This window comes from Eumetopias jubatus, unplaced genomic scaffold, assembly GCF_037043125.1.
Source record: "Eumetopias jubatus isolate StellerSeaLion01/CBP00866 unplaced genomic scaffold, mEumJub1_p1.0 scaffold_1, whole genome shotgun sequence".
In the NCBI taxonomy this organism is placed as follows: Eukaryota; Metazoa; Chordata; class Mammalia; order Carnivora; family Otariidae; genus Eumetopias; species Eumetopias jubatus.
The window spans coordinates 124,002,640-124,029,757 of NW_028274807.1; the positions used below are offsets into that span (position 1 = coordinate 124,002,640).

Sequence of the window (27,118 nt, forward strand, 5' to 3'; positions counted from 1 at the left end):
TTAGTTACAAGACAACTTGTGTTATGTAAAGGAAGAAATTCCTGTGATACATTGCAGGCTAAGGATTCAAGGCAATGCAGTGAGAAATTATTTTGTTATAAATATTACATTTTATTATTAATTTATTTTTTAAAGATTAAAGTAGAGAGCCTGACACAGGGCTCGATTCCAGAACCCTGAGATCATGACTTGAGCCAAACGCAAACACTGAATTGACTAAGCCACTCAGGCACCCCTCACACTATACATTTGTAAAGTCTGAGATGTTTGGGGTTTTTTTTTTTTTTTTTAAGAGAGTCCGTGCGCGGGGCCCTTGGGTGGCTCAGTTGTTAAGCGTCTGCCTTTGGCTCGGGTCATGATCCCGGAGTCCTGGGATCGAGCCCCGCATCGGGCTCCCTGCTCGGTGGGAGGCCTGCTTCTCCCTCTCCCACTCCCTCTGCTTGTGTTCCCTCTCGCTATATCTCTCTGTCAAATAAATAAATAAATAAATAAAATTGCATTAAAAAAGAGTCCGTGCGCTGGGGGGGGGGGTGGTGGAGGGGTGTTGTTGGGCAGAGGGAGAGAGAATCCCTAATAGGTTCCACACCCAGTGGGGAGCCCCTCGCAGGGCTGATTCCAGAACCCTGAGGTCATGACCCCAGCAGAAATCAAGAGCTGTTTGCCCAACTGACTCAGCCACACAGGTGCCCCAAGATGTGTTTTTTTGAACAGGTATATTTTTTTGTACTTGGATGTGAAAGTATATGGAATATGATATAAGGTAAAACTAAACTTCTCCTCAAATACTCCCCAGTTTTTACAGTACAGTCTGCCAGTGAGTGACACACTTCCCCTTGACTCAGATTGCCCACCCATTTTATTTTCTAGGATAAGATGTATTTTTACAATTCTAGAAGTGTTATGTAAAATTTCTTAATTTTGCAGGGAGGAGTTTCCTTAGGGACGGACATATAATAGATATAGGCTGACACCCAGCTGTTAAATCTATGAATCTTCTAGAGGGGAGGGGGGTGGGGGGATGGGTTAGCCTGGTGATGGGTATTAAAGAGGGCACATTCTGCGTGGAGCACTGGGTGTTATGCACAAACAATGAATCATGGAACACTACATCAAAAACTAATGATGTATGGTGATTAACATAACAATAAAAATTATAAAAAAAACAAAGGGCTACAATAAAAGCAGCAATATTGGGGTGCCTGGGTGGCTCAGTTGGTTAAGCGACTTCCTTCGGCTCAGGTCATGATCCCAGGGTCCTAGGATCGAGTCCCACATCAGGCTCCCTGCTCAGCAGGGAGTCTGCTTCTCCCTCTGACCCTCTTCCCTCTCATGCTCTCTCTCTCTCATTCTCTCTCTCTCAAATACATAAATAAAATCTTTTTAAAAAAAAGCAGCAATACTGTTAAAAAAAAAATCTATGAATCTTTTACTTTCTCCCTCCTATCACTGGAGCTGCCTTTGTTATGAAGTGTAAAGAGAACCCTTTGGAAAGCCTTTGAGGGTTAAGATGGTTAGCTGAGTGCATAAAACAAGTTTGGTATAGGCATCTTTAATGGTGGGTTAAAGTTTCAAATATTTGTGTTGGGGAATGGTTGGGCAGTCCAACAGGTAATGAGACTGGGTGATTGAAATTCTTAAGAACTCAGTAGTGGGTGGAGTTATAAATGATAAATGAGAGTTTTTGATGTGTTTTGTAGCCTCTTCATTTCTCAGTATTAGGCATACTCTACTAATACCTCAGAAATACAAAGATGTGTACGGTGTAAATCCTTTAAGATGCTTGGTAGTTTAGGGGAAGTTTTGGTTGAAGTGACTGGTGAAAAATCAGTGATAGAATGAAGGCAATCCTTACTTACCACTTAGTTTGTACAATTTGCAAATCATTAGGGGTTATAAAATGATGACATTCAAATTACATTGTTTCATTTATTAGCTGCATTTTTTCTGTAAAGAGAAACTTTTCATCCATGATTGGGTTACTTGGTGGTATAATTCATATATACTTAAATCAGAATAAACACTTGATGCTAGCTCTTTATTTACCACTTTTCAAACCAGTGAGCTGATTCACTGGCATCTTGAAATGGATTTTCCTTCCTTTTTTTCTTCTTCCCTTCCTCCTTTACATCCATCCATGAACTCAGAGATTTGAACTTTTTAGATATGCTTCATTCCATTGCATTTATGCACGCTCAGATTTTCTTATGTTTGGCCAGCAGGAGCCTCTTCTGGTTTGCTCCTAAGTCCCTTTAACACAGTCCTGATCTTTGATAGTTCCCTTGCTTTCTGGTATAACAAGGTAATCAAAACTCATCTAATTTATGTCACAGATCTGGAATCAGTTATTTGTCCAAGAATCTGTGATTCCTTTGAACAGGAAATTGTTTTTTGGTACATTATCTGAGTTCATTACTACTGGGGTTAGTCCCTTGCTTCCAGGCTTTTTCAGTGTGTTGTGCTAGGAAATACGCATATTTAAGATGAAAACATGAATTCATACTGACAAATCCAATTGAAATTCCGAACTACAGGATTTTTTGCTTAACGTTTTCTATCTTACAACTTCTTTCTTCCTACCAAAAAAAAAAAAATCCAGATTTTCGAGGACATCGGCATTTACTTTATCTGACAGTAGACATCAACACCTTCATAGTAACTGACATTACCATCACCAGTGTCATTACTGAAAAACAAAACTAGGATGCTAGCTAGGATCAGTTTTCTGTGTTACAAAGTCATTTAAAATAGTTAATCTCGGGAAGCTTGGGTGGCTCAGTCGGTTAATTGTCTGCCTTCCGCTCAGGTCATGATCCCCAGGGTCCTGGGTTGGAGTCCACTGAGTGGGGAGCCTGCTTCTCCCTCTGCCTGCTGCTCCCCTTTCTTGTGTTCTCTCTCTCTGACAAATAAATAAAATCTTTTTTAAAAAAATAGTTAATCTCTGGTTATACCATCAATTTTATATAAAATTAAAGTTACTTTGCTTTTCATTTTTATGGGTTTATTTATTTTTTAAAGATTTTATTTGAGAGAGAGCACAAGCAGGGGAGAGAGGCAGAGGGAGAGGGAGAAGCAGGCTTAGGGAGTCCGACATGGGGCTGGATCCTAGGACCCTGAGGCCAGGACTGGAGCCGAAGGCAGACCACCTGAGCCACCCAGGTGCCCCTAGGGGGTTTCTTTTAGAATTTTAGTTTGTTACATAATTATGTAAAATATTTATATGGTTTGAGAATTAAAAGCTGCAAAACAAGTTAAACTCAGAATAGTCAACCTAGTCCTTTCCTTTTTTACTTTGTTCAGTCTCTCCTTCCCAGTACATAAAGTATTTTTTTAAACTTAACGTTTTATTCATTTAAGTGCATACATATGGGGGCTCCTGGGTGGCTCAGTCATTAAGCGTCTGCCTTAGGCTCAGGTCAGGATCCCAGGGTCCTGGGATCAAGCCCTGCATCGGGCTCCCTGCTCAGCGGAGACCCTGCTTCTCCCTCTCCCCCTGCTTGTGTTCCCTCTCTCGCTGTGTCCCTCTTTGTCAAATAAATAAAATCTTAAAAACAAAACAAAGTGCATACATATGTATCTGTTTTTTCATATCCCCTACATCCTGCCTTAAATAAAGTCAAGGGTACTCTAAGAATTCCTGTATTAGGTAGAAGGTTGGATTACATAACTATTGGTGCTTAAGTTTTTTTTTTTTTAAGATTTTAGAGTTTTGCAACCATCACCCTGATATGATATTAGAACATTTTCATCACTGCTGAAAGTTCCATTGTGCCCACTTAGAGTTCTGCTCCTGGTCCCAGCCCTAGGCAACAACTAGTTCTGCTTTTCTGTCATTTCTAGACATTTTATATAAATGAAATAATCCAATAATGTACTCTTTTGCATCTAGCTTCTTTCAGTTAGCATGCTTTTGAAGTTAATCATATTGTAGCATGTACCAATAGTTATTTTAATTGCTGAACAGTATTCCAAATATGAATATACTACATTTTATCTTCTCACCAGTTGATGGACATTTGGATTGTTTCCAGTTTTTGTTGTGAATAATGCAGCTATGCATATTTCACATATATTTATATGGACACATATTTTCATTTTTCTTTGAGATGAAAGCTCCTTTCCCTAGGAGAATTGCTGGTTTGTATAGTAAATGTATGTTTAACTTTCAAACTGTTTTCCAGTGTGATACACGCTTTTACATTCTCACCAGTAATACAGAAGGGTTCCAGTTTCTCCCCATTTTTGCCAACTCTTGGTATACTGTCTGTCCATTTTGAATTTATCCATTCTAATAGGTGTGTAAGTAGTGTGGTAAGGTTTTACTTTACTTAATGATATTGAGCATATTTTTAAATGCTTATTAGACACTCTTTTTGATGCAGTGTTTATTCAAATCTTCTGCCCACTTTTATTTATTTTTTCCCGAATCCTTTTATTTAGTTTTTTTTTTCAATTAACATATAATGTATTATTTGTTTCAGGGGTACCGGTCTATATCATCAGTTTTACACAATTCACAGCACTCACCATAGCACATACCCTCCCCAGTATCCATCACCCAGCCACCCCATCCCTCCCACCCCCCTCCACGCCAGCAATCCTCAGTTTGTTTCCTGAGATTATGAGTCTCTTATGTTTGTCTCCCTCTCTGGTTTCATCTTGTTTCATTTTTCCCTCCGTTCCCCTATGATCCTCTGTCTTGTTTCTCAAATTCCTCATATCAGTGAGATCATATGATACTTGCTTTCTCTGATTGACTTACTTTGCTTAGCATAATACCCTCTAGTTCCATCCACATTGTTGCAAATGGCAAGATCTCATTTTTTGATGGCTGCATAATATTCCGTGTGTATATGTGTGTGTGTGTGTGTGTGTGTGTGTGTGTGTGTGTGTACACACAGACACACCCCATTTTCTTTTTTTTTTTAAAGATTTTATTTTATTTGAGAGAGAGAATGAGATAGAGCATGAGATGGGGGAGGGTCCGAGGGAGAAGCTGACTCACTGCTGAGCAGGGAGCCTGACGCGAGACTCGATCCCAGGACTCCAGGATCATGACCTGAGCCGAAGGCAGTTGCTTAACCAACTGAGCCACCCAGGCACCCCAACACATCCCATTTTCTTTATCCGTTCATCTGTTGATGGACATCTAGGCTCTTTCCATAGTTTGGCTATTGTGGACATTGCTGCTATAATAAACATTGGGGTGCATGTGCCCCTTCGATCACTATGTTTGTATCTTTGGGTTAAATACTCAGTAGTTCTTTTGCCCACTTTTAAAATTGAGTTGTCTTTTTATTGATTTGTAGGAAGTGTTTTTAATATGTCATGTTATAAGCCCTTTATCAGATAAATGATTTGCAAATATTTTTTCCCATACTGTGGATTATCTTTTCATTTTCCTTTTTTTAAAAAAGATTTTATTTATTTATTTGATAGCGTGCACAAGCAGGCAGAGGGGTAGGCAGAGGGAGAAGCAGACTCCTCACGGAGCAGAGAGCCTGATGTGGGGCTTGATCTCAGGACCATGACTTGAGTCAAAGGCAGATGCTCAACCGACTGAACCACCCAGGCACCTTTATCTTTTTGTTTTCTTAATGGTGTCTTTTGAAGCACACATTTTTAATTTTGTGGAATCCATTTTATAATTTTTTCCCTTTCACAGATTGTGCATTGATGTCACATAAAACACTTTGCCCGGCCCAGAGTCATGATTTTTCTCCTGTGTTTTTCTTCTAGAATTTTAGGTCTTACATTTAGATGTCGGTGATCCGTTTTGAGTTAATGTTTGTGCATGTTGTTAGGTAAGAATCTAAGTAGTTGTTGGTTTTTTGTTTTTTGGCATTTGGATATCAAATTGTTCGACATGATGTGCGGAAAATACTCTCCCTGTTGAATTATCTGGGCACTCGTCACACACATCAGTAGACCATAAATGTAAGAATTTCTTTCTGGACTCTCTGTTCTGTTCCATTGATTTATATGCTTATCCTTTTGCCATTGCCACATTGTTTTGATTACTGTAACTTTAAAGAAGATTTTGAAATTTGGTAGTGAAATTCCTCCAAATTTGCTCTTTTAAAAAATTGTTCTGGCTATACTAGGTCCTCTGATTCCATAAGAATTTTAGAATCAGTCAGTTTCTTTAAAAAGACATCTGGGATTCTCAGAGATTACATTGAATTTATAGATCAACTTGGGGTAAATTGTTGATATCTGCAGTTTCAGAACTGAGCTGTTTGCCTTCTTCAGCTGGTTAGCCTCTGAGAAGTCACTTTTCAGTGATCATGTTTCTGGAGCTCTGCATCATCCCTCTGCACTACTAAATGGAGTGAGCCCCCTTCCATCACAGCAGCTTCTGGTCTTCAGGGTAATACTGATGGAACAGATGGAAGGGGAGAACTGGGCAGCCCCAGACTAGAACACCACAGATTCTCACTGTTGTTACGTGAAAATGAGCAGTTTTTCAAACATATAAATGCTTCTCAAATGGTTTTGTCTTTGGTTGTGAAAATGACTTGCTTTGTCAAAAATTTTCAGGTTTATAGTTGCTTTTAAGGGAGAGGGTTTGCTGATTTCACTTGGCTGTAGCCCGAAGTGTCTTCTTTCCCATGCCTGAGTCTTTTTGTTTTTCTTTTAGAGAGAGAGAGAGCAAGGGCAGGAACACAAGTGGGGGAGTGGGAGAGGGAGAAGCAGGCTTCCTTCCTGCCAAGCAGGGAGCCCGATGCGGGGCTCAATCCCAGCACCCCGGGACCATGACCTGAGCCGAAGGCAGACGCTTAACGATCGAGCCACCCAGGCGCCCCCCATGCCTGAGTCTTAATTACATAATTTTGTTTGAGAAACAGGTGCTACTTTGGGTTTATTACTAACTTTGTCCTAATTTGGGAACCAAGAACAGTTGCTTCTTTGTGGAGTAGGGTGGAAATAGCAGTTGCATCTAGTTGCTCTCTCTTTTTGGTACATAATCTACACAGGTCATTTATAATTTGGGAGACCACTTTCACTTTTATATGATATTGCTGTACTTAGGATACTTGTGGTTTATGACTAGGGTCATTTTGTATTTTGTCAGAAGAATTTGAGTCTGATAGTGTGCCCTTTTTTCCTTTTGATATATTTATATATAATTCTTTTTTGTCATTGCATTTTGATTTTTTGTAGGAGAGTTTGAGTTTAATGTATTACTCCCTTTTCTCTTTCAATAAATGAACATAGTTCTTTTTCATCATAACATTTCAGTCTTTTCAGTTTTAGATTAGTATATATAATAAAATGGTTTGAAATTATACTTTTTTTGGTGAAGATGCCTTTGTACTGATTAATGCCCCTAAACTATGTTTAATGAGGGTAGGGACTAAGTGTCTCTTGCTCGTATCTTTTTCCCAGTGTTTAATACAAAATAAACAGCATGATTTTGTTCAGTATATTGTAGCATTACCGTGTTGTATTGTGTTAGGTTGAGGTTCCAAGGGTTTTAAGCCAAGTTTGTGCTTTTGGTGACTGATCTTCACCTCTTTATAGCATTTGGAGAAGAGGATAAAAATGTGGACCAGAACATATGGTTTGGGAGAGAGATACAGAATCAGGGAAGATTCTGGTTTGAGATGAAAGGGGAATATGGCATGGAAGTGAAGTACACTATTGAGTATTTTTCCATTTCCTTTAAGATACATTTTTTGTTATCTGGTCTGGTGAGTTTAACCCATCTTAGTTTTAAAAGATTACTTATAATCTCAACTTCAGTATATGAAATTGTATTTTTACTAAAATCTTTGCTTTCCTCCTTTTTCCCTCTTAGGACATTTGCTACAAGATCCTATTGCACCCACCAACTCCACCTGCCAACATTATGTCTGCAAACCTTGTAAAGGCAAGAAAATGATGATGAAACCTTCATGTAGCTGGTGCAAAGACTATGAGCAATTTGAGGAAAACAAGCAGTTAAGCATCCTAGTGAACTGCTACAAAAAACTATGCGAATATATAACACAGACTACATTGGCACGGGATATAATAGAAGCAGTCGACTGTTCTTCTGATATTTTGGCTTTGCTTAATGATGGATCATTGTTTTGTGAGGAGACGGAAAAACCCTCAGATTCATCCTTTACTTTGTGTTTAACACATTCCCCTTTACCTTCAACCTCAGAACCCACAACTGATCCTCAAGCTAGTTTATCTCCAATATCTGAAAGCACCCTCAGCATTGCTATTGGCAGTTCTGTTATCAATGGTTTGCCTACTTATAATGGGCTTTCAATAGATAGATTTGGTATAAATATTCCTTCACCTGAACATTCAAACACAATTGATGTATGTAACACTGTTGACATAAAAACTGAGGATCTGTCTGACAGCTTGCCACCTGTCTGTGACACAGTAGCCACTGACTTATGCTCCACAGGCATTGATATCTGCAGTTTCAGTGAAGATATAAAACCTGGTGACTCTCTGTTACTGAGTGTTGAGGAAGTGCTCCGCAGCTTAGAAACTGTTTCAAATACAGAGGTTTGTTGCCCTAATTTGCAGCCCAACTTGGAAGCCACTGTATCCAATGGACCTTTTCTGCAGCTTTCTTCCCAGTCTCTTAGCCATAATGTTTTTATGTCCACCAGTCCTGCACTTCATGGGTTATCATGTACAGCAGCAACTCCGAAAGTAGCAAAATTGAATAGAAAACGATCCAGATCAGAAAGTGACAGTGAGAAAGTTCAGCCACTTCCAATTTCTACCATTATCCGAGGCCCAACGTTGGGGGCATCTGCCCCTGTGACAGTGAAACGGGAGAGCAAAATTTCTCTTCAACCTATAGCAACTGTTCCCAATGGAGGCACAACACCCAAAATCAGCAAAACTGTACTTTTATCTACTAAAAGCATGAAAAAGAGTCATGAACATGGATCCAAGAAATCTCACTCTAAAACCAAGCCAGGTATTCTTAAAAAAGACAAAACCGTAAAGGAAAAGATTCCTAGTCACCATTTTATGCCAGGAAGTCCTACCAAGACTGTGTATAAAAAACCCCAGGAAAAGAAAGGTTGTAAATGTGGGCGTGCTACTCAAAATCCAAGTGTTCTTACATGCCGCGGCCAACGTTGCCCTTGCTACTCTAACCGCAAAGCCTGCTTAGATTGTATATGTCGTGGCTGCCAAAACTCCTATATGGCCAATGGGGAGAAGAAGCTGGAGGCATTTGCTGTGCCAGAAAAGGCCTTGGAGCAGACCAGGCTCACTTTGGGCATTAATGTGACTAGCATTGCTGTGCGCAATGCTAGTACCAGCACCAGTGTAATTAATGTCACAGGGTCCCCAGTAACAACGTTTTTAGCTGCCAGTACACATGATGATAAAAGTTTGGATGAAGCTATAGACATGAGATTCGACTGTTAAATCAGTGGGTCTTTAACCCTACCTCTGGTAGGGAAATAGCTACAGTTTTACGGCAGCTATGGTTTTGTTGGTTTAACTTGCCGGAGCTCCTGCATATAGATCACTTGTATCAAGTGTTTTCATTGCTAAGTTATATGTGTTAGTGTCGGGGAAATAGTTTGCAGATAATGGAGGAGTAACCCTACAACTATATGTCCTTAGTTCTTACAGAACCTCATAGTTTGAGAACAAATGCTGATGCAACTGATTTATACAAAATGAACTTTGGCAAGGAAAATAACATTAACCTCATTGTTTATGGTCATGCTTTGTGCATAATCAAAGTTTATGATTAAATGTAAGGAAGTGGTATCTAGTCAGTCCATAAAGATTGTGCTAATTTTTTGTGAAAAAGTAGCCATTAGTTCAGGGGACTCAGTGCCACCTTCAGATGCCATTGATGCTTCTCTGTTGAAAAGCTGATGTGTCTGGCTCAACCTTTGTGCTGACATAATACCATTTCTGATCATGAAAATTGGCTACTGGTGTATGTAGCAGTTCTTAAATCAGCAGTATTATGAAAGAAAATTTGCCCCTCATTAGAATGTTGAAATCTGTCTTTTAAAAAGTGAACTGAAATTCCGTCAAGATGCAGATGTTTAGCTGTTTATGACCCTTCTGAGTTTGAATAACTTTTAATAGTTAGTCTGACTCATTTCTAGGGAAAAAATTTCAAAATCCTTCACTTTTAGCAGTGTTCTAATTAGATAAATGAAGTGGAGAAGAGCAGTTTTATTCTGAAGGTAATTGAATTTAGACTATAGGATGTGACAGAATTTTAAAAATTATAAAAATTTTTATTTAGAAATTGGGATTTATTTAAAATAATTTTGAAATAATGCCCCCAAACTTACCCAGGTTTATGCATTATATTTATTGCTATTGGCTACTTAATTTGATTTTTTTTTTTTGTTACCTCTAATAGTTTCAGACTTTATTTTGAATAGGCTCCTTTTCTCTTTTTTGGGGTGCTATTCATTATGAAGGCTTCTTTATAGAGGCCAAATAAAAAATGCATTTTTATGAAGTCTGTGCATTTAGGTAGGTTTGAAGCTAGGAGGATTTTCTTTAGAATGCTCTTTTGCATGTAAAGCACAAACTTGTATTTCAGTTTAAATGCATGTCTTCCCTTTAATTTTTATGGGGAAGACAAGTGAGTCACAAACATTCTGTTGAAGGGAAATCTAGTCAGTTGCTTGAAAGAGCACAGCCCAAATAAAACAAGGACTGACTAGGTTGTAAAGAAATGACCTTATGATTTAAAAGAAGAATTGCTGCTTTGACAGTGCTTAAAGAAAAATACTGCTGGAAAATTTCTAATTTCTACTACGTTCACCATCTCTCATGAGATCTGACATATGTTGAAGTTTATGTTTTGATTTGGCACACAGCATGTTCAATGATGGTTACTCAGTACAAGACATGGAGAAGAAACCTTTGGACACAGAGCAGATGACACCTCCTTCTGTTTTGTAGTGTATCCTGGTGTCATTTTCTGTGAATGTGGTCAGGTAGAATTGTTTTTGTTGTTGTTGGGCTTTCTTTCTTTTTTTTTTTTCTTTTTTTTTTTTTTTTGTCTCTTTCGGTGGGGTGGGGGTGGGCTAAAGCCATAGGAAGAAAAATGTGATGTATGTGTCCAGTATGTACTATTTTGTTTTTGTTTTGCAAGAAGAGTTGAACTATTTTTGATAACAAGAGTAAATGGTGGAAAATGCTTCTTAGTTGTCTTGTCTCTTTATTTGCTTTCCAAGTTTTGGACTTTTATTTAATTCCTCTAAGTGTTAGCAGTGTCTTATGAAACATGTATTTGCCTAAAGTTTGTAACAGTTTTGTGTTGAACCCAGATGCCCTGCTATATAAACTTGTAAATCTGTTCTTTATTCACTAATGATCACTGCAAAAATGACTAGAAATGAGATTGTACACATGGATGATTAGGATATATTTTGCAAATCTCCCAAACTTTCCTAATATTATGATCTTAAAATTCAGAGTACTTTATTTCTTCCCAAGTTTGATAATTTTAGTTTTGTGTTTTTTTGATGCATGGGAGGTTGGCAATATAGACAAATTGGAAATCATTAGTATGTGAGGGCCTTGATTGTTATGTAATTAATATTGCCAGTGATTAATTCAGGTTGTTTTTAGCACAAGTTTCTCTTTTTTATGCTGGTATTCTCACTGCCACATTTTTGGAAACCTGTATTACACCTTAAATCTATCAATAAATATTAGTTTTCTAATTCTATGTTGTAGAATACTGAGGAGTTTGGGATAGTATGCTCTGAATGGCCTATATTATATACATTTGGGGAAGAATAATACAGTGCCTTGATTTTTGCATTGTTTTTCTTTATACCATGAGTTATTTAGGAATGCTGACCAGTGGCTAACTAGGGATGATTGAGAAGTTATTACTGCAGTAACTGGATTGACTTTATCAGGATTTGAAACCATCAAAACAATAACAACTTTTAATATGACACATTTTCATTTGTTCTTTTGAGTCTTTGTTATTAACATACATCAAATGATAGAAGTGTTAGAACTTGGTGATTTATCTTTTTGGTTAGCTTCAGTAAGTCTACATTTCTGTGCAGAGCTATAATATGGTCCTGGGATAAAGAATTCCTTTTATTTTACTGTGATCTTAGTATTCTTGAAACAACTATATGGTGACCTTGCTGAAGAAAAGTAAAAGTTTTACAACAGATGAAAAATAAAATTTCCTTTCTCATATCATAGGTAACAAATATAAAATGTTTTAGAAAATACTAAGTTGAAAGTATAGAGTCAGAATCTAATACTTGAATGATAGTTTAACTTTTCTCCCTCCTTTCTAAAAAATTAGGTTTTAGGTACCCAAATAACAATCAATTACACATTCTTTTAAAGGAATACATTATATATAAGGCTAAAAGTACATAAGGCTAAAGTCCCTTTTGATCCCTGTGAACTTACCGTTCCCTGTATCTAGTCCTCTTCCTTATTCCTCTGAAGAAAATAACTTCTCAGTTATGAGGTTTGTGTTATCCTTCTAGAAATTCCTTTATGATTTTCCCAGTGGTTCAAAGAGTTATTCTTTGAAACTCAAGTTTGTTTACAATGTTACTCTTTCAAATATAAAAATGAGGTGCACGTGTGAATAAAACCAAAAGTGTGTAGTGATTACCTTAGTGAATGTGGTTCATATTTGACAACTTGTCTCTTTATTTAGTTTTGCAAAAAGGGAAAAACAAAAACAAGTTAAATCATGCAGGTTTCTCCACCCAAACACACTTTCATAACATTTCCAAAAGTTGAGCAATGACTTACCTCATTTGATCAATCTAGAATTTTATAAACACTTTGAATCATACACAATGACAGACAAAATGCAGGGAAAATACACATAATTTCATTAGTTTGAGTACGTTGGCAATTAATGTTTTGCTGTGAAACTCATTTTTCATTGAATAGCATTAACACTATGATAACCCTCAATTTAATTTTTATTAAGCAGCCTGGGATATTGTAAAAACTTGAAATTTCCAGTTGGGCAGTAATGATTTTATTCATTGAGATCTTTACCAGAAAGTCAAATATATACTGTCCTAGTTCCTTGGAATTCACATTTCTTGCATTCAACTCTTAAGAAAGGACTACAGTGAAACACTTGTGTCTGAAAATAAACTTTGGGTGACCTAAAATAGCTTTATCTTAAATGGAATGATATTGGTAGCTGTTACTTTTTATAGTAATTACAGACTTTTGAAACCAAATACAGACCAAAGTAAAAGCAAGAGGATTTCAGTAAGGAGATACAAGGTAAAAAGGTAAAAGCCAAGTAGTAGTTAAAAAAAAAAATCCAATGTATATTGGAAAATTAAATTTTTTTTGCTTTTTGCTGATGAGTCTTAATAGTTTAGATCATTATGGATAAAAAAAACCTTTAAACCATATCTGGCTTCTAAGAAAAATTCTACCTTTTTAATATTTTAATCTGAAATTTAATTGCTCTCTCTCCTTGGTAAAGGGTGGATGGAATAGATGGTAAACTTCACATATCACAAATACTTTTAATCCTAATTTACTAGTGTGTTTGGGTTATTACATGTAGTGTTTCCTAAAAATTTAGTCATTTTTAAGCCTTTAGTTTGTGAAGTATTGGATGCCAAATTTTAATATTTATCACTTAATGTAACCATTAAGTGGAAGATTAATTCTGATATGAAAAGTAAAATAACAGGCAACAGATACTGAAAAAAAAACTATTACTGTACCACTTAATGGTACATTTCCTAAATTGCACTTATCTCTACTTTTTGCCTACCATAGCCCAAGGTTTATTTCATTTTTTGACTTTCACATCCGTAAGGGGGAACCAAAGCAGATTGGCAGGGGACACTATTCTGACATTTAGGACTTGTGGTTAAAGCAAAAAACCCAGGGGAAAGGGTGATGACTGGCACGGATGTTATAGTTTCTTGCAGGTTTCTTTCATTTACACTATTAGAAATGTCCATCCATTTTCATAGTTTATTTTCAGTTTTATCTTTAAGGATATTGTAGAATTTGGCTGCACTGTGGCTTGCTGAAAAAATGTAAAATTCTGTAATGAACACATCTACCACTATAGTACAGATGAAACAGGTTTCCTTTATGGATGGCATCACTATTTTCTTCCATTTTTGTGATAAATATTGAGGTGGTGGGATATTTGAAATAGTTCCTTTTCAATATGAAGGGATAATAGATTGAGGCCTTTACTGTGGCTTAGTCTAATATTCAGTGATGAAAGGAATACATCTGGTAAGAATTTTTGTATATCACTGTCTTCAAGTAGGCCTTTTAATAGGAAGTACAGATAGGGTATCAACTAATTGGGAGATAATAAGTCATTCAGTAATTCTCCACAAATGTTAGATAAAAGGAAACTTTTTCAAGTATGAGTCAAATTCTGTACTTAGAAGTTTTTTCATCATGTTTTATATAAGATCCACAGGATGGGGAGAGATTATTCAGAACTTGCCAGCAAGGTTGGAAGGCCCAGTGGTTAAAATACCTGAGGATGTAAAGTGACTAGTAGTTTGGCAGGTCATTGTGAAATTGTTATTAAGTAAGTTCAAGATCTTTGAACTCCAGTACACATATTTAAAAAGTCTCTGAGATGTTTTGGCAGTGCTTTTATTACCAGGGGTAAGTCACTTCTGGAGGCCCTTAACTGCTTTTTTAAGTTCCAGAATGTTTTTCACCAAGTTTTCTTCTGGGCTCCATAGGAGCCCTGAGGGGCCTCAGGGATGCTGGACAACAGAGGCAACTCCTGCTTTTGTGCAGAGAACTGTGCTTGGCACTGTCCCCGAGATATCCTTGGTACATTCAGGGGTGAAGAGTGCTGATTCACAGACTTTGGAAGGTGTATATCACTGATTTATTTGGAGGAAAAACTCTGCAAGAGGTTTGAGGCAAATTGGAGGAGTCCCCCAAATTGAGTATGTGTATCCAGACCTATTGCTTAAAAATGTTTTAAAGATCCTAGTGCAGATACACACTTGTAGAAATCAAAGCCTTTAAAAAGCAGTATGCAAACTGGAGCATCTCCACAAGAAAAAGACATTTAAAATACGTATCTCTCTTTCAAGACATTGGCAGCTACTCTTCATCCACTGACTGAAGCTTTCCACATTTCTCTGAAAGGCTTGAGGTTACTATTTTACTTTTATTGCCTTTGTTTCCAATTTCAGAGGGAGAGACAGGTTCCTCTGTTTCATAATCTTCAAAGGAGCTGAAAGAACAAACAAAAGTGAGTTACTGATTTTTTTTTTTAAATGTCAATGTTTGGGTAGGAGTCAATATGGCAAACTAGGGACTGAAGACCGCCAGCTTGCAAAAAGTACCCTCAGTTGCTAAATGACAGCTATAAACAACTAAGCAGTGCTGGAGAAAATGCTTCCATCTAGAACAGAAAACATATTCTCCCTGTTCCTTAAAGCTCAAGTTCATGGTAGAATTTGTTGAAAATGTGCTGTATCTAGCTTTCCCTAGGAACACTGGTGGGAATGAGAACATATTATCGATGGGGCTAGATTGGGGAGGGTGCGAGGTCCATAAAGTACAAGCTTTATATGAATGCCTTGATTGAAGTGGCTTCCATGCAGAGTGGGGAACATTCTCACCCCACAAGTGGCTTTATAGCTTCCATGGTTTCCAAGAAGTACATTTATTTTACTTTTTTAAAAAGATTGATTTGACAGAGACAGTGAGAGAGGGAACACAAGCAGGGGGAGTGGGAGAAGCAGGCTTCCCGCAGAGCAGGGAGCCTGATGAGGGGCTCGATCCCAGAACCCTGGGATCACAACCTGAGCCGAAGGCAGATGCTCAACGACTGAGCCACCCAGGCGCCCCAAGAAGTACATTTAAATGTGCAAGTATATACATAGAGCAGATTAAAGCCCATTCATGGATTTCCTTACATTCTTTACAGAACTTCACAGCATATTTCCTTTGCTTATTCCCCTTAGAAGTTATTGATATCCCCTGAGTTCCATTATCTTCTAGGCTATGCCTGAGGGTGGCCTTAGGCAGGGACAAAAAAGTATTTTATCTAGTGGGAATGATGGCTGCTTGAAATATTAAATTGATAAATACGCTGAGGCTACATCTGGGCCCAGAAAAATATACATGATAATTACCAATGTCTTACAGTATCTGGTATCATCAGCTTAATCTTTTCATCCTTTGCGAGGACTTTACACAGTATCTGTGCAGAAATTTCTAGACATATAGTCCCTTCATCAAAAAAGATACCAAGGCTGTCTAATGAGGAAAAATATGCTGAGGCAGGTATGTCTAGTAGTAGAGGTAATACCTATTCAACTTGGTATTGAATAGAGTGTAGAGAATGTTAAAAAAAAAAAAAAAAAAAGCCTATCTGATGTTTGGAAAACTTATCCTTGAGTACCAATTTTTGATCCTATCAAAAATTATTTACAACTTCATTTTGCAGAAATAGTCCATTCTATACTTAATTTCTGTTTCCACTCTTCCCCCACCTCCTTGAGGCCTCTGTAACTGGCATCTGCTGGGTAAGGAGGCACTAGGGAGGGTACTGCTTTAATGTAAGTGAGGCAGGGTTGATGGCTGAGCCTCCCATTTCTGGAACAAAATTCTCAAAAGTTAGTTCTAGCAATGCAGTATCAGTTACTGTGACTGCTTATTTCCTGTCAAGAGTGGAAGACATTTTCTTCCTCTTGGTGCCCAAACTTACTGAGCTCTCAGGATCTTCTCAGTGCAGATCTGCGAGTAAGTTAGGCCTGAACTGAGACTCAATAAATATGTGAGCTTCTGTTCCAAGCATGAGCCAAATGCTAGGAATACAACGGTGAAAAAGAACTAGCCCCTTCCTCACAGAACTTGTACCCTAATGGAGGCCATCTGGAATAATGGTAAAGTGTTTAGCCTTAGAGCATGGGCTTTGGAAAAGTCAGGTTCCAATCTCAGTTTGATCACTTAATGTGATTTGGGGCATGTTACTTAACCCCTCTGCATCAGTTTCTTCAACTAATGAGTTAATAGCAGTTCCTACCCCTCATAAGGGTCAAGTGGAGATTAAATCATAAACTCTTGGAAAATGTTAGGTATTATTCTCATGATAGAGAAATGCTGAGGCTTACTGGAACAAGATGGTGACATCTAATTCTGCACTGGGGGGTAGGTTCACATATTTTGTGTGTCATTTGTGAATAAGATTTTTACAAGAGACTATTTTTTCCCACTGTAGCCTCATACCAGAAATGGGGTTTCTAGTAATGGATTTGATCCAGTCTAGTATAGAAAAGATATTCCAACACCCTGTGTGTTGGTTATAGTGGAATATGACCGTTATATCTTCTATACTTTAAGGGCACCAAGAGCAGTACTATGCACAGAGACTTTGGAGGAATCTTCTGGATTGAGGGAATTCATTCAGAACCTTTTATCAGTGTCCTGGAGACTTCTCCTACTCTATCTCAGTGTTTCTCAAATAGGGGTGATTTTTCCCTCCTGGGGGCATTTGGCAATGCCTGGATGCATATTTGATTGTCAGAACTGAGTAGGTCCTCCTGGCATCTAGTGGGTAGAGTTCAGGGATCCTACCTACATCCTACAATGTGCTAGATAACACCTCACAACAGAATTATCTAACTTAAAGCATCAGTGCTGTTGAGAAACCCTGCTCTAACTCTTGCCCCTTCAATGTCAGTGCATCCCAGGATTCTGGATTAAGGTGTTCTTGTTTTGTACTTTCCTGGACAGTCAGTCTTTCTTAGGGCTTTATTCATTGCTTGTTTACCTGTGGTTTCTAAATGTTCATGTCCAGCCTCAGCCTCTTTCTAACCTGGAGACTGCCATGTATCCAACTGCCTACTCTATGGCTCTTCCATTATGGCAGTATATACAAAGCTGAACTCATCCTTCCCACACACCTGGCTCTACCATAATCTACCCACTTAAAGCCAGAAATCCAGTGATCCCAAGTTTCTCTTCCCTCCTCGTTTGCCCTACCTTCAAATCTAGCCAGTCTCTTCTACCATTTACAACAATACATGGACACAATCTTGCCTCTCCCTCCCTATTGCCACTGGTTTAGTTCAGGGCACTATATTTTCATTGCTTGGATTATTGCAATGGTTTTCTAACAGCTGGTCTTCCTGCCTTCACTCTTGTCACATACTCTTTGCTGTTGCCATACCAGGCTATTTATCTTGTCAAAATGGGTTATGGTCTTGGGACTGAATGCCACTGTACATGTTCTTTGGTGGCTTGCAGTGCCTTTACCCTTTGGTTAACTTGTGTTCATCTTTTAATCTGAGATGGCATTTATTTTATTTTTTTAAGATTTTATTTATTTGACAGAGACGGAACACAAGCAGGGGGAGTGGGAGAGGGAGAAGCAGGCTCCCCGCTGAGCAGGGAGCCTAACTGGGGCTTGGTCCCAAGACCCTGGGATCATGACCTGAGCCGAAGGCAAGATGTTTAACAACTGAGCCACCCAGGCACCCCCTGAGATGGCATTAAAAGGTTCTTGATTCCCAGTGCCTGAGTAACCATCTTTTTTTTAAAAATTCATTTACATAATCTCTACATCTGCTGTGGGGCTAAAACTCATGACCCTGAGATCCAAAGTCACATGCTTTTCCGACTGAGCCAGCCAGGTCCCACATCTATCTATCTATCTAATCTATCATCTGTCTGTCTATCTAAATTTTTAAGTAGGCTCCATGCCCAGCACGGAGCCCAAAGCAGTGTTTGAACTCATGACCCCGAGATCAAGACCTGAGCTGAGATCAAGAGTGAGACGCTTAATTGAGCCACCCAGGTGCCCCATTAAAATTTTTTTAAATTTAAATTCCAGGTAGCATACAATGTAATATTAGCTTCAGGTGTATAATATAGTGAGATTCATCACTTTTATACAACACCTGGTGCTCATCACGACACATGCACTCCTTAATCCCCACCACCATCTCTTATTTAGATGTCTGCAAGGATTTCCTTATTTTGTCTCCCTGCTTCTATTCTTGTATACCCCTACTGATCTGAAGATTACTATCTTCAAAAGATGTAAGTGGGATTATATTACCTGCTTGTTTAGCTCTTTTTCAATAGCTTCCTGAGGCCCTGTATGATCTGGCCCCTATGAATCTTTCCAGCCACATTTTCCTCTGTTTCTCATTATATTCCAGCCATAGTAGTCTTTTAAAATGTCCTCAACACATTGTCTCCTGCCTCAGAGCCACTGCATATATTTCTCCCTCTACCTAGAACATTTTTGCTCCCTGGTTTTTTCATAACTATTTCCTTCTCAACCTTTAGGTTCTCAACACCTCAGGAAATTTCCTCAGCACCCTAAATTTCAAGTCCTCTCTCCATTATTGGTTCACTCTGTTTCCTTCACAATTATATAATTGTCTTCCCCACTTGACTCTAAAGTGTCCATTTTCCAACTCACTAATTTCCTTGGGCTATATATAGTATAGTGCTAGGCACTAGGTGCTTAAAATGATGAATAAAAACTGATGTCCTAATGCTCTTTGTGAAGCGATGTGTCAAGTTGTCAGGGAAGGCTGGAGTACAGTGAGGGTGCAGAAGTCCTCTTGAAGTCGCTGAAGTCAGAACTGTAAGAGTCTAAACTTTATCCTGTTCTCTAGGAATTCCTGAGGGCACAAATGAAGATTATTTTATGAAGTATTCTATTAATTAAACTGGCTATTTTTGAATGAATAGCAGGGTCAGAGGATTGAAGCAGAACTCCTAGGATTCACAAATAGTTCACTAGAAAGCCTAGGTATCAAATTGAGAACAAATTATTTAACCTAGCATAAGGGAAAATAATGGGTATTTTTGCTAGCAATATGTTGCCTTTGGAAACCTGTTTCTCTTAAGTAGTTTTTCCCTCTATTGATGAGCAATTTCTGGGCAAAAGTATTAAGGCTGGTTCTGCATATTCCTTGAATGAACAGAAATAATGACTGGCACATATATGGTCTAAAAAAGGAATTATGTGGTTTCAGGGTGTTTCTGGGAATTGTGGTTTGATTCCATTTTTGGGATTCTATTTGCAGGGGTAAAGGGATAGAGTATTTGATTCGGGGTTTGTGTCTGAGGAAATCTAGGACACCTGGTGGCCATAAGCATAGAATAAAATGTTAAACAGTTCTTTAATTTGGAGTCTATAATGCTTTAGAAATAGGAGAGGATGAGTCTTACCTTTATACTTTTAAATTCTAACTTGCTTATATAAAATAGATTAACTGAAATACTTTAGAAGTTGGATATTTGGTTCAGTGCATTTCCTTGTTGACTCCATTCAGTAACTAGAAAATCTTCTGTTTCAACTCTTGTTAAAGTTTCTTAGTAATGTACCATCCACTTTCTTGCCTCAGAAAGTTGATCTCATTTCATTTTTGATCTCTTGCAGTTCCCTAGGGTCATGAGCTATCAGTTGTTTATTCTTATTTAGTTTGAATGTAGATAGTATAAAAATTTGGGTTAAATATATTCTAATTATGAACTTGAAGGGAGGGATAGGGTTTCATTCATTTTTATTACTAACCACAGTGCCTGGCACTGAGTAAGTACCAGTGAATCTCTACTGAAATAAATTAAAATTGGGCTTTGACTTGTAACGTTGAATGCAGGAAAAATTAAAAACATATTAAATTCAGGTCCACAGAAAGGTGCTGTTTACTGAGCACTATAAAACATGATTCAGAACTATTTTACTTGTAAGATTATAACACGCTTTGGAATATTAATTGCTGTCATTCCTTCTTTTTCCCTTCTCATGCCCCAGTATCCATCCACAGTACCTCCTTCTCTCCATTATACCTGCTCCTCTGTTAAAGTCTCCCACCTTGTTGAGCACAGTCAGACTCCACCCCTTATTCCACACTTGACTCTTACTAGCTGCATTCCTGGAAGATCATCTGGTGGGTTTTGGGTTGGTCTTCTTTGCCTATAGCACCTTATTTTCCAGTGCTGATAGAAGTGTACAACTCTTACAAAGAGTAATTCACGTAAGTTTATATTTAATGTAAAGGAAAAAACTACTTTTAAAAACATTCAGGAGTAAACAGTTTTAAATTTTCTAAATGTCCAATAATAGAGAAATGGATGGGAGTTATTGCTTGAGAGAACACTTCTGAAGCATTGAAAAGTCTTGTTTTTGAACATGCTAGTAACATTAAGCATCAAAAAGAAATACACTGAAGTGTAAATAATGGTTATTTCTGGATGACTGAACCAAGGGTGATTTTAGTCTCTTTATATTTTCCAATTTTTCTGCAGCAAGCCTCTATTTCTCTACTAATCAGATAAAGGCTCTCAGAATAAAAAAATTGTTTTTAATCTAGGTTAACAAATGTAAAGCTGTTGGTAAAACACCAGAAAATCCTGTAAGAAATATTTTAAAATAATGTATTCTTTTTTTAAAAAAAGATTTTATTCATTTAATTTGAGAGAAAGAGAGAGCACGAGAGGAGGTAGGGTCAGAGGGAGAAGCAGACTCCCACTGAGCAGGAGCCCCATGTGGGGCTCAGTCCTGGGACTCCGGGATCATGACCTGAGCCAAAGGCAGCCACTTAACCAACTGAGCCACCCAGGCACGCTGATAATGTAAAATATTCTTGACTAAATATGTGAAGTAAACAGATGGCAAATTGGCAGAAAGGTTTGTTTTTGATTATTGTAGGTTTCAGTTTCCTAAGGTAGCAACATGGAGGACTCTTTAGCCTGCTTTACATAATTTTCTTATTGCAGGAATTGTAAGAATGTTAATTATAAATAAATTTGGCATCCTAACCTGTTATCTTCATATAGGTGGCAGCTGAATTAATAATTTAACTGGCACCCTGTTTCCCCCAAGAGCATTCATTACCTTGAATTTATGCAAATGCTATTGTATGCTGTGATCATGTTGTATGCTAGATGTGATAATTCACAGTGTTTGCAGCCTCAATGTTTGCAGTCTTTGTCTGGAGTCATTGCTAGGCTACTATTGAAGGCTTTACTGAAGTACCGGCCTTGAATTAGGTGGTACAGGTACCTGACACAAAGGCTACCTATGATGTTTGTTAGATGGTAAAGTAGATAGAGAATTTCAAGTTGTTTTTGGAGGGTCAAGTTGTCTGGATTCCTGCAGTTATCCTAGTAGTGAGGGTGGCGGCTGGGACTGTTGCCTTCTGTGCCACTCAGTAAACATTTGCTAAGGATCTCCTACATCTCCTAACATTTTGCCAGGTGCTAGGATTAAATGATGAATAAAGCAGTGTTCTTTGGGGGCGCCTGGGTGGCTCAGTTGGTTAAGCGTGCGACTCTTGATCTCAGTTCAGGTCTTGATCTCAGGGACATGAGTTCAAGCCCCATGTTGGGCTCTGCGCTGGGCACTGGAGCCTACTTAAAAAACAAAAACAAAAACCAAAAAACCAACCAAACAAAAAGCCAGTGTTTTTGCCCTGGAAGAAGCCCAGGTTCTTGTGGAAACACAAACAGCTCCATTTTTCCCAGCATTTATATGCCAGACACCGTTGGATACATTATATATAAATTCTCGGTATAGCGCTGTTTGTGCATCATATTCACTGTGTGCCAGATGCGTGCCATGTACTGTGCCCTGGGAATGAAGGGAACAAGGTAGGCAGTGGGACGGTAATGTTGCAGCCGATTAAATTCCAGCTCAGAGAGGTTATCTAATGTGGCCAAGATCACAGAAGTGGTAGTAACAATAGCCAGTGTTTATTAATTACATAGGTACTATCCCTAAGGGCAAAGGATAAAGATACTATACACATCGTCTTAATTCTTTAAACAGCTCAGTGTGGCAGGTGGTACCCTCACTGTATAGGTAATGCTGAGGCTTGGATGCCTGGGACTACACAGCTAGTTAAGTGATAAAGCAAGGATCTGAAATTATTAGGTTTGTCAACTCCAAATTCCATGCTCTTAACCATGATGCTATGTTGTATCTCTTCCCATATAGGGAGTAGTAATAACAGTAATAGCTACTATTTATCACGTATCCACTATGTGCCAGGTGTTTAGATATATTATCTTAGATTGTCAAAACCACCTTGGAATGTAGTTGCTGGAGTCTTCTGAAACTGAGCCTCAGGAGTCAGATAACCTGCCCAGCTGGTGAGTAGGAGGTAGAACCGGATCTGTCTGGCTCCTTCTTAAGCCTCTGCTCTTTCCGTTGTACCACCGTTCTTCCTCCATTTCTAATATTTGAGTCTTGTAATTTTTGTTTGACAGACTCACCCTGATGTATCTGTAATTATTCCTGAGATGAAGCCCTAGGTCGTAGAACCTTGGGATTCTGGGTCTGGCCTTGCTTTTGAATATATCAGTCAGCTATTAACTACAGGTAAACAGGTCTTCCTTTTCCTTTGACATTCTAGTACTCTATAGGCTCTGGCTGTTGTAAGCCTCCTCTCCCCTAAGGACCTCATCACTCACACGTGCGCTATGGAGGCCTTATCTTACCTCCTACAACGTGAGCAGAGGAGTGTCCAGCAGAAGCTTCTTATATACACTGGTCGAATTTCATTACAGCTGGTCTCTGTGTCTCCTCTCATGATCCCTCCCCTTTTCTGCTGTCTGCACCCCTTTGCCTCTCCTCTCTCTCTCCGGGCACACCGCTGCCTTCTCTGAGGGCCACAACAGGAAAGAACTTCTGCTTGAGCCAGTTATTTATTCTCTTTAGCTGCCATCAGTTTTTCTTCTTTTTAGACTAACTTCTAAGTGTTTACACCTGCTATCTCTATTTTCTCCTTCCTTTTATAGCAGGTTACAAAACAATACATAGTATAAATTCCATTTTTGTAAAACATGAAATGTCTAGAAGGGAAGACAGGCTGTCTCTGGATGGTGGATTTTAGATGAAGTCTTTTGTTTATCTGTGTTTTCTCCCTCTTCTGCTGTGAATACATACCACCTATGTATTACCTATTTGAACATATTACCTATGTAAACAGATAAGGGAGAAAACATCTTCCTATTTATCAAAGTAATACATGCTTGTTTTATGAACCTTATAAATTATAGACCAGTATAAAAAAGCAAATTACTTGCAATCCCACAGCCCAGAGTTAATGGTCTGTAGCCTTATCTTTTAGCTTGTATATCACAGATGTACACATGTCATAATGAAATATTACAATTTTCTAACCCTGTCATGTTTTTGTGTAAACACAAAATTTCAATGTCTGCAAAATATGACACATAGATACCATGACTTATTGAACCATTCTATTACTGTACATTTTTGTTACTTTGAATTTTTTAATTTTAGAATGACCAGTGACCAATGCCAATTGTTTGGATAGAACAATTCTATCTAAATTTCTGATTATTATTTACAAACCGGAATTGAGAGTCAAAGGGTATAAATTCACGCTGTTGCTACATACTGTCAAGTTACATTCCAGGGAGGCTGGGCCAATTTGTTTCTACCGGCAGTATCTGAAAGTGTTTGTCTTACTGCGTAGTGAGCCTAGAGTGAGTTGTTACTGCAGTGTGCTTCCTCTATGAGAGCAGTTAAGATAGAATACTACTTAGCCATCAAAAAAAAAATTTTTTTTGCCATTTGCAACAACGTGGATGTAACTAGAGGGTGTTATGCTAAGTGAAATAATCAGAGAAAGAATTATCATATGATCTCACTGATATGTGGAATTTAAGAACCAAAACAGGATCATAGAGGAAGAGAGGGAAAAATAAAACAAGATGAAATCAGAGAGGGAGACAAACCATAAGAGACTCTTAAGCATAGGAAACAAACAGGGTTGCTGGAGGGGAGAGGGGTGAGGGATGGGGTAACTGGGGGCTGGACATTAAGGAGGGCATGTGATGTAATGAGCACTGGGTATTATATAAGACTGATGAATTACTGACCTCTACCTCTGAAACCAATAATACTTTATATGTTAATTGAATTTAAATAAAAATAAATTAAAAAAATAAAGCCAAAAAAAATTTGTGTATGTGTGTGTGAGGGGGGTTGTTTCTCTTAAAACAGAAAGAAGCAAATCAAGTATTTCCAAGGATTTTTCTAGTGGATTCCAGGAGGCCAGATCTGCATACCTATTAAAGAGGCTGCATGAATGGTTCCAATTTGCCATATCAATGTCATAGGGCAGTGATTATTCATGTCCTTAAATTTAAAACATTGATTTTAAGTTATCAATAACCCTTTGAACGCTGAAAAAAAAAAAGGTAAGATACTTTATTTTAATTGCATCTGTCTGTTTTCCCCGCTTAGGGATCCTGTGTTCACCAATATCCAATAATGCTTAGTATATAGTAGTAATACAAACATTTACTGAATTCATACTATCTTTTAACAAATTATCTTTTAAAAAATTGTTGCCAATTTCATAAGCTAAAAACTTTTTGACTCTTCTTTTTACAAGTTTTACTGAAATATAATTTACATGTAATTCACTGATCTTACGTGTTCAATGTGTTTTAGTAAATTTTTACAATTGTGCAACCAACACCACAATCTAATTTTATAACATTTTCATCCCTCCATATGCCCCTCCTCTCCTTTGTGCCTGTTTGTATTCACTCTCATTCCTGGAACTAGGCAACCACTGATCTGCTTTAAGGCTCTACAGTTTTGCCTTTTCTAGAAATTTCTTACAAATGGAATCATATAATATGTTAGTCCTTAGTGTTCGTCTTCTTTCACATAGAGTGGTATTTTTGAGAGACTCATCCATGTTGTTGCATGCATTATTAGTTCTTTTACTGAGGTATAACTGACATACAATGAATTGCTCATACTTGTAAAATTTGACTTTTTGTATGTACCTGTAAAAGCATTACAACATTCAAGATCATGAAAATATCCATTCCCCTGCCTCCCAACCAAAGTCTACTCATGCCCCTTATATAATCACTGTTCCCCTCCCCAGGTAACCACTATTTGCTGTCATGATAGATTAATTTGCATTTTCTAGAATTTTATTTTATTTTTTTTAAAGATTTTATTTATTTATTTGACAGAGAGACAGCGAAAGCAGGAACACAAGCAGGGGGAGCAGGAGAGGGAGAAGCAGGCTTCCTGCTGAGCAGGGAGCCCGATGTGGGACTCAATCCCAGGACCCCAGGATCATGACCTGAGCCGAAGGCAGATGCTTAACGACTGAGCCACCCAGGCGCCCAGCATTTTCTAGAATTTTAAATAAATGGAATCAAATGGGTTATTCTTTTTTGTCTAGCTTCTTTCACTCAGTTTATTTTGAGATCCATCCATACTGTGTTTATCAATAGTTCATTCCTTTTATTGCTGAGTATCATTCCATCTTATGGATATACTATATTTTATCAATTCACCAGTTTGATGGATATTTGGATTATTTTCAGTTTTGGGCAACTATGAATAATGCTGCTGTAAACATTCATGTACAAGTCTTTGGGTGAACATTTTTCTTGGGCAGATTCCTAGGAGTGGAACGGCTGATGCATATGATGAGTGCATGTTTACTTGTTAACAAATTGCCAAACTCTTCTAAAGAGGCTATATAATTTCACATACCCATCAGTCCAATGTATGAGGTTCCAGCTTCTCCACATCATGGTCAACTAGTGATTTTAGTTGGTCTAGTGGCTGTGTGGTATATCTCACTGTGGTTTTAATTTGCATTTTCCTAATGTCTAACAATACAGAACATCTTTTCATATAACTATTTGCTGTTCGAATCTCTAATTTAGTTGTATTTAGATCTTTTGTCTGTGTAAAAGTTAGGTTATTAGTCTTTTTATTATTGAGATGTAAGAATTCTTTACATATTTTGGACATAAGTCCTTTATCAGGATGTTTAGGGAATATTTCCTCTCAGTCTTTTCATTTTCTTAATGGTGCCTTTTGAAGAACAATAGTTTTTAATTCTGAAGGAAGCCCAATTTATTTTTATTCCTCTTGCTTAACTCAAGGTCACTATGACTTTCTCCTGTTTTATTCTAGAAGCTTTAGAGTTTCTGCTCTCACATTTAGGTCTTTTATCCATTTTGAGTTATTTTTGTATATGGTATAAGGTATGGATTGGGGGTCTTTTTTTTGGCATGTGGATATCCAATGATTTCAACATCATTTTTGAAGACTATTCTCCACTGGTTGAAAACTAATTGGCCATCCATATTAGGGTCTATTTCTAGAGTGTTTAAT

At 37.9% G+C, this 27,118-nt stretch overlaps 2 protein-coding genes across 2 annotated transcripts in view; one reads left to right on the forward strand and one right to left on the reverse strand.

Moving 5' to 3' along the window:
- The window catches only part of MSL2 (MSL complex subunit 2), a 32,894-nt gene extending 21,748 nt beyond the window's left edge, over window positions 1–11,146 (forward strand). Inside the window, exon 2 of the mRNA XM_028099047.2 lies at window positions 7,799–11,146. Coding sequence (XP_027954848.1) covers window positions 7,799–9,390 — 1,592 coding nt within the window. The 3' untranslated portion in view covers window positions 9,391–11,146. The remainder of the gene's footprint in view (window positions 1–7,798) is intronic.
- A 1,478-nt stretch (window positions 11,147–12,624) lies between these two features.
- PPP2R3A (protein phosphatase 2 regulatory subunit B''alpha) overlaps window positions 12,625–27,118 on the reverse strand; it is a 166,397-nt gene continuing 151,903 nt past the window's right edge. Inside the window, exon 13 of the mRNA XM_028099045.2 lies at window positions 12,625–15,193. Within this exon, the coding sequence (XP_027954846.1) occupies window positions 15,061–15,193 (133 nt within the window). The 3' untranslated portion in view covers window positions 12,625–15,060. The remainder of the gene's footprint in view (window positions 15,194–27,118) is intronic.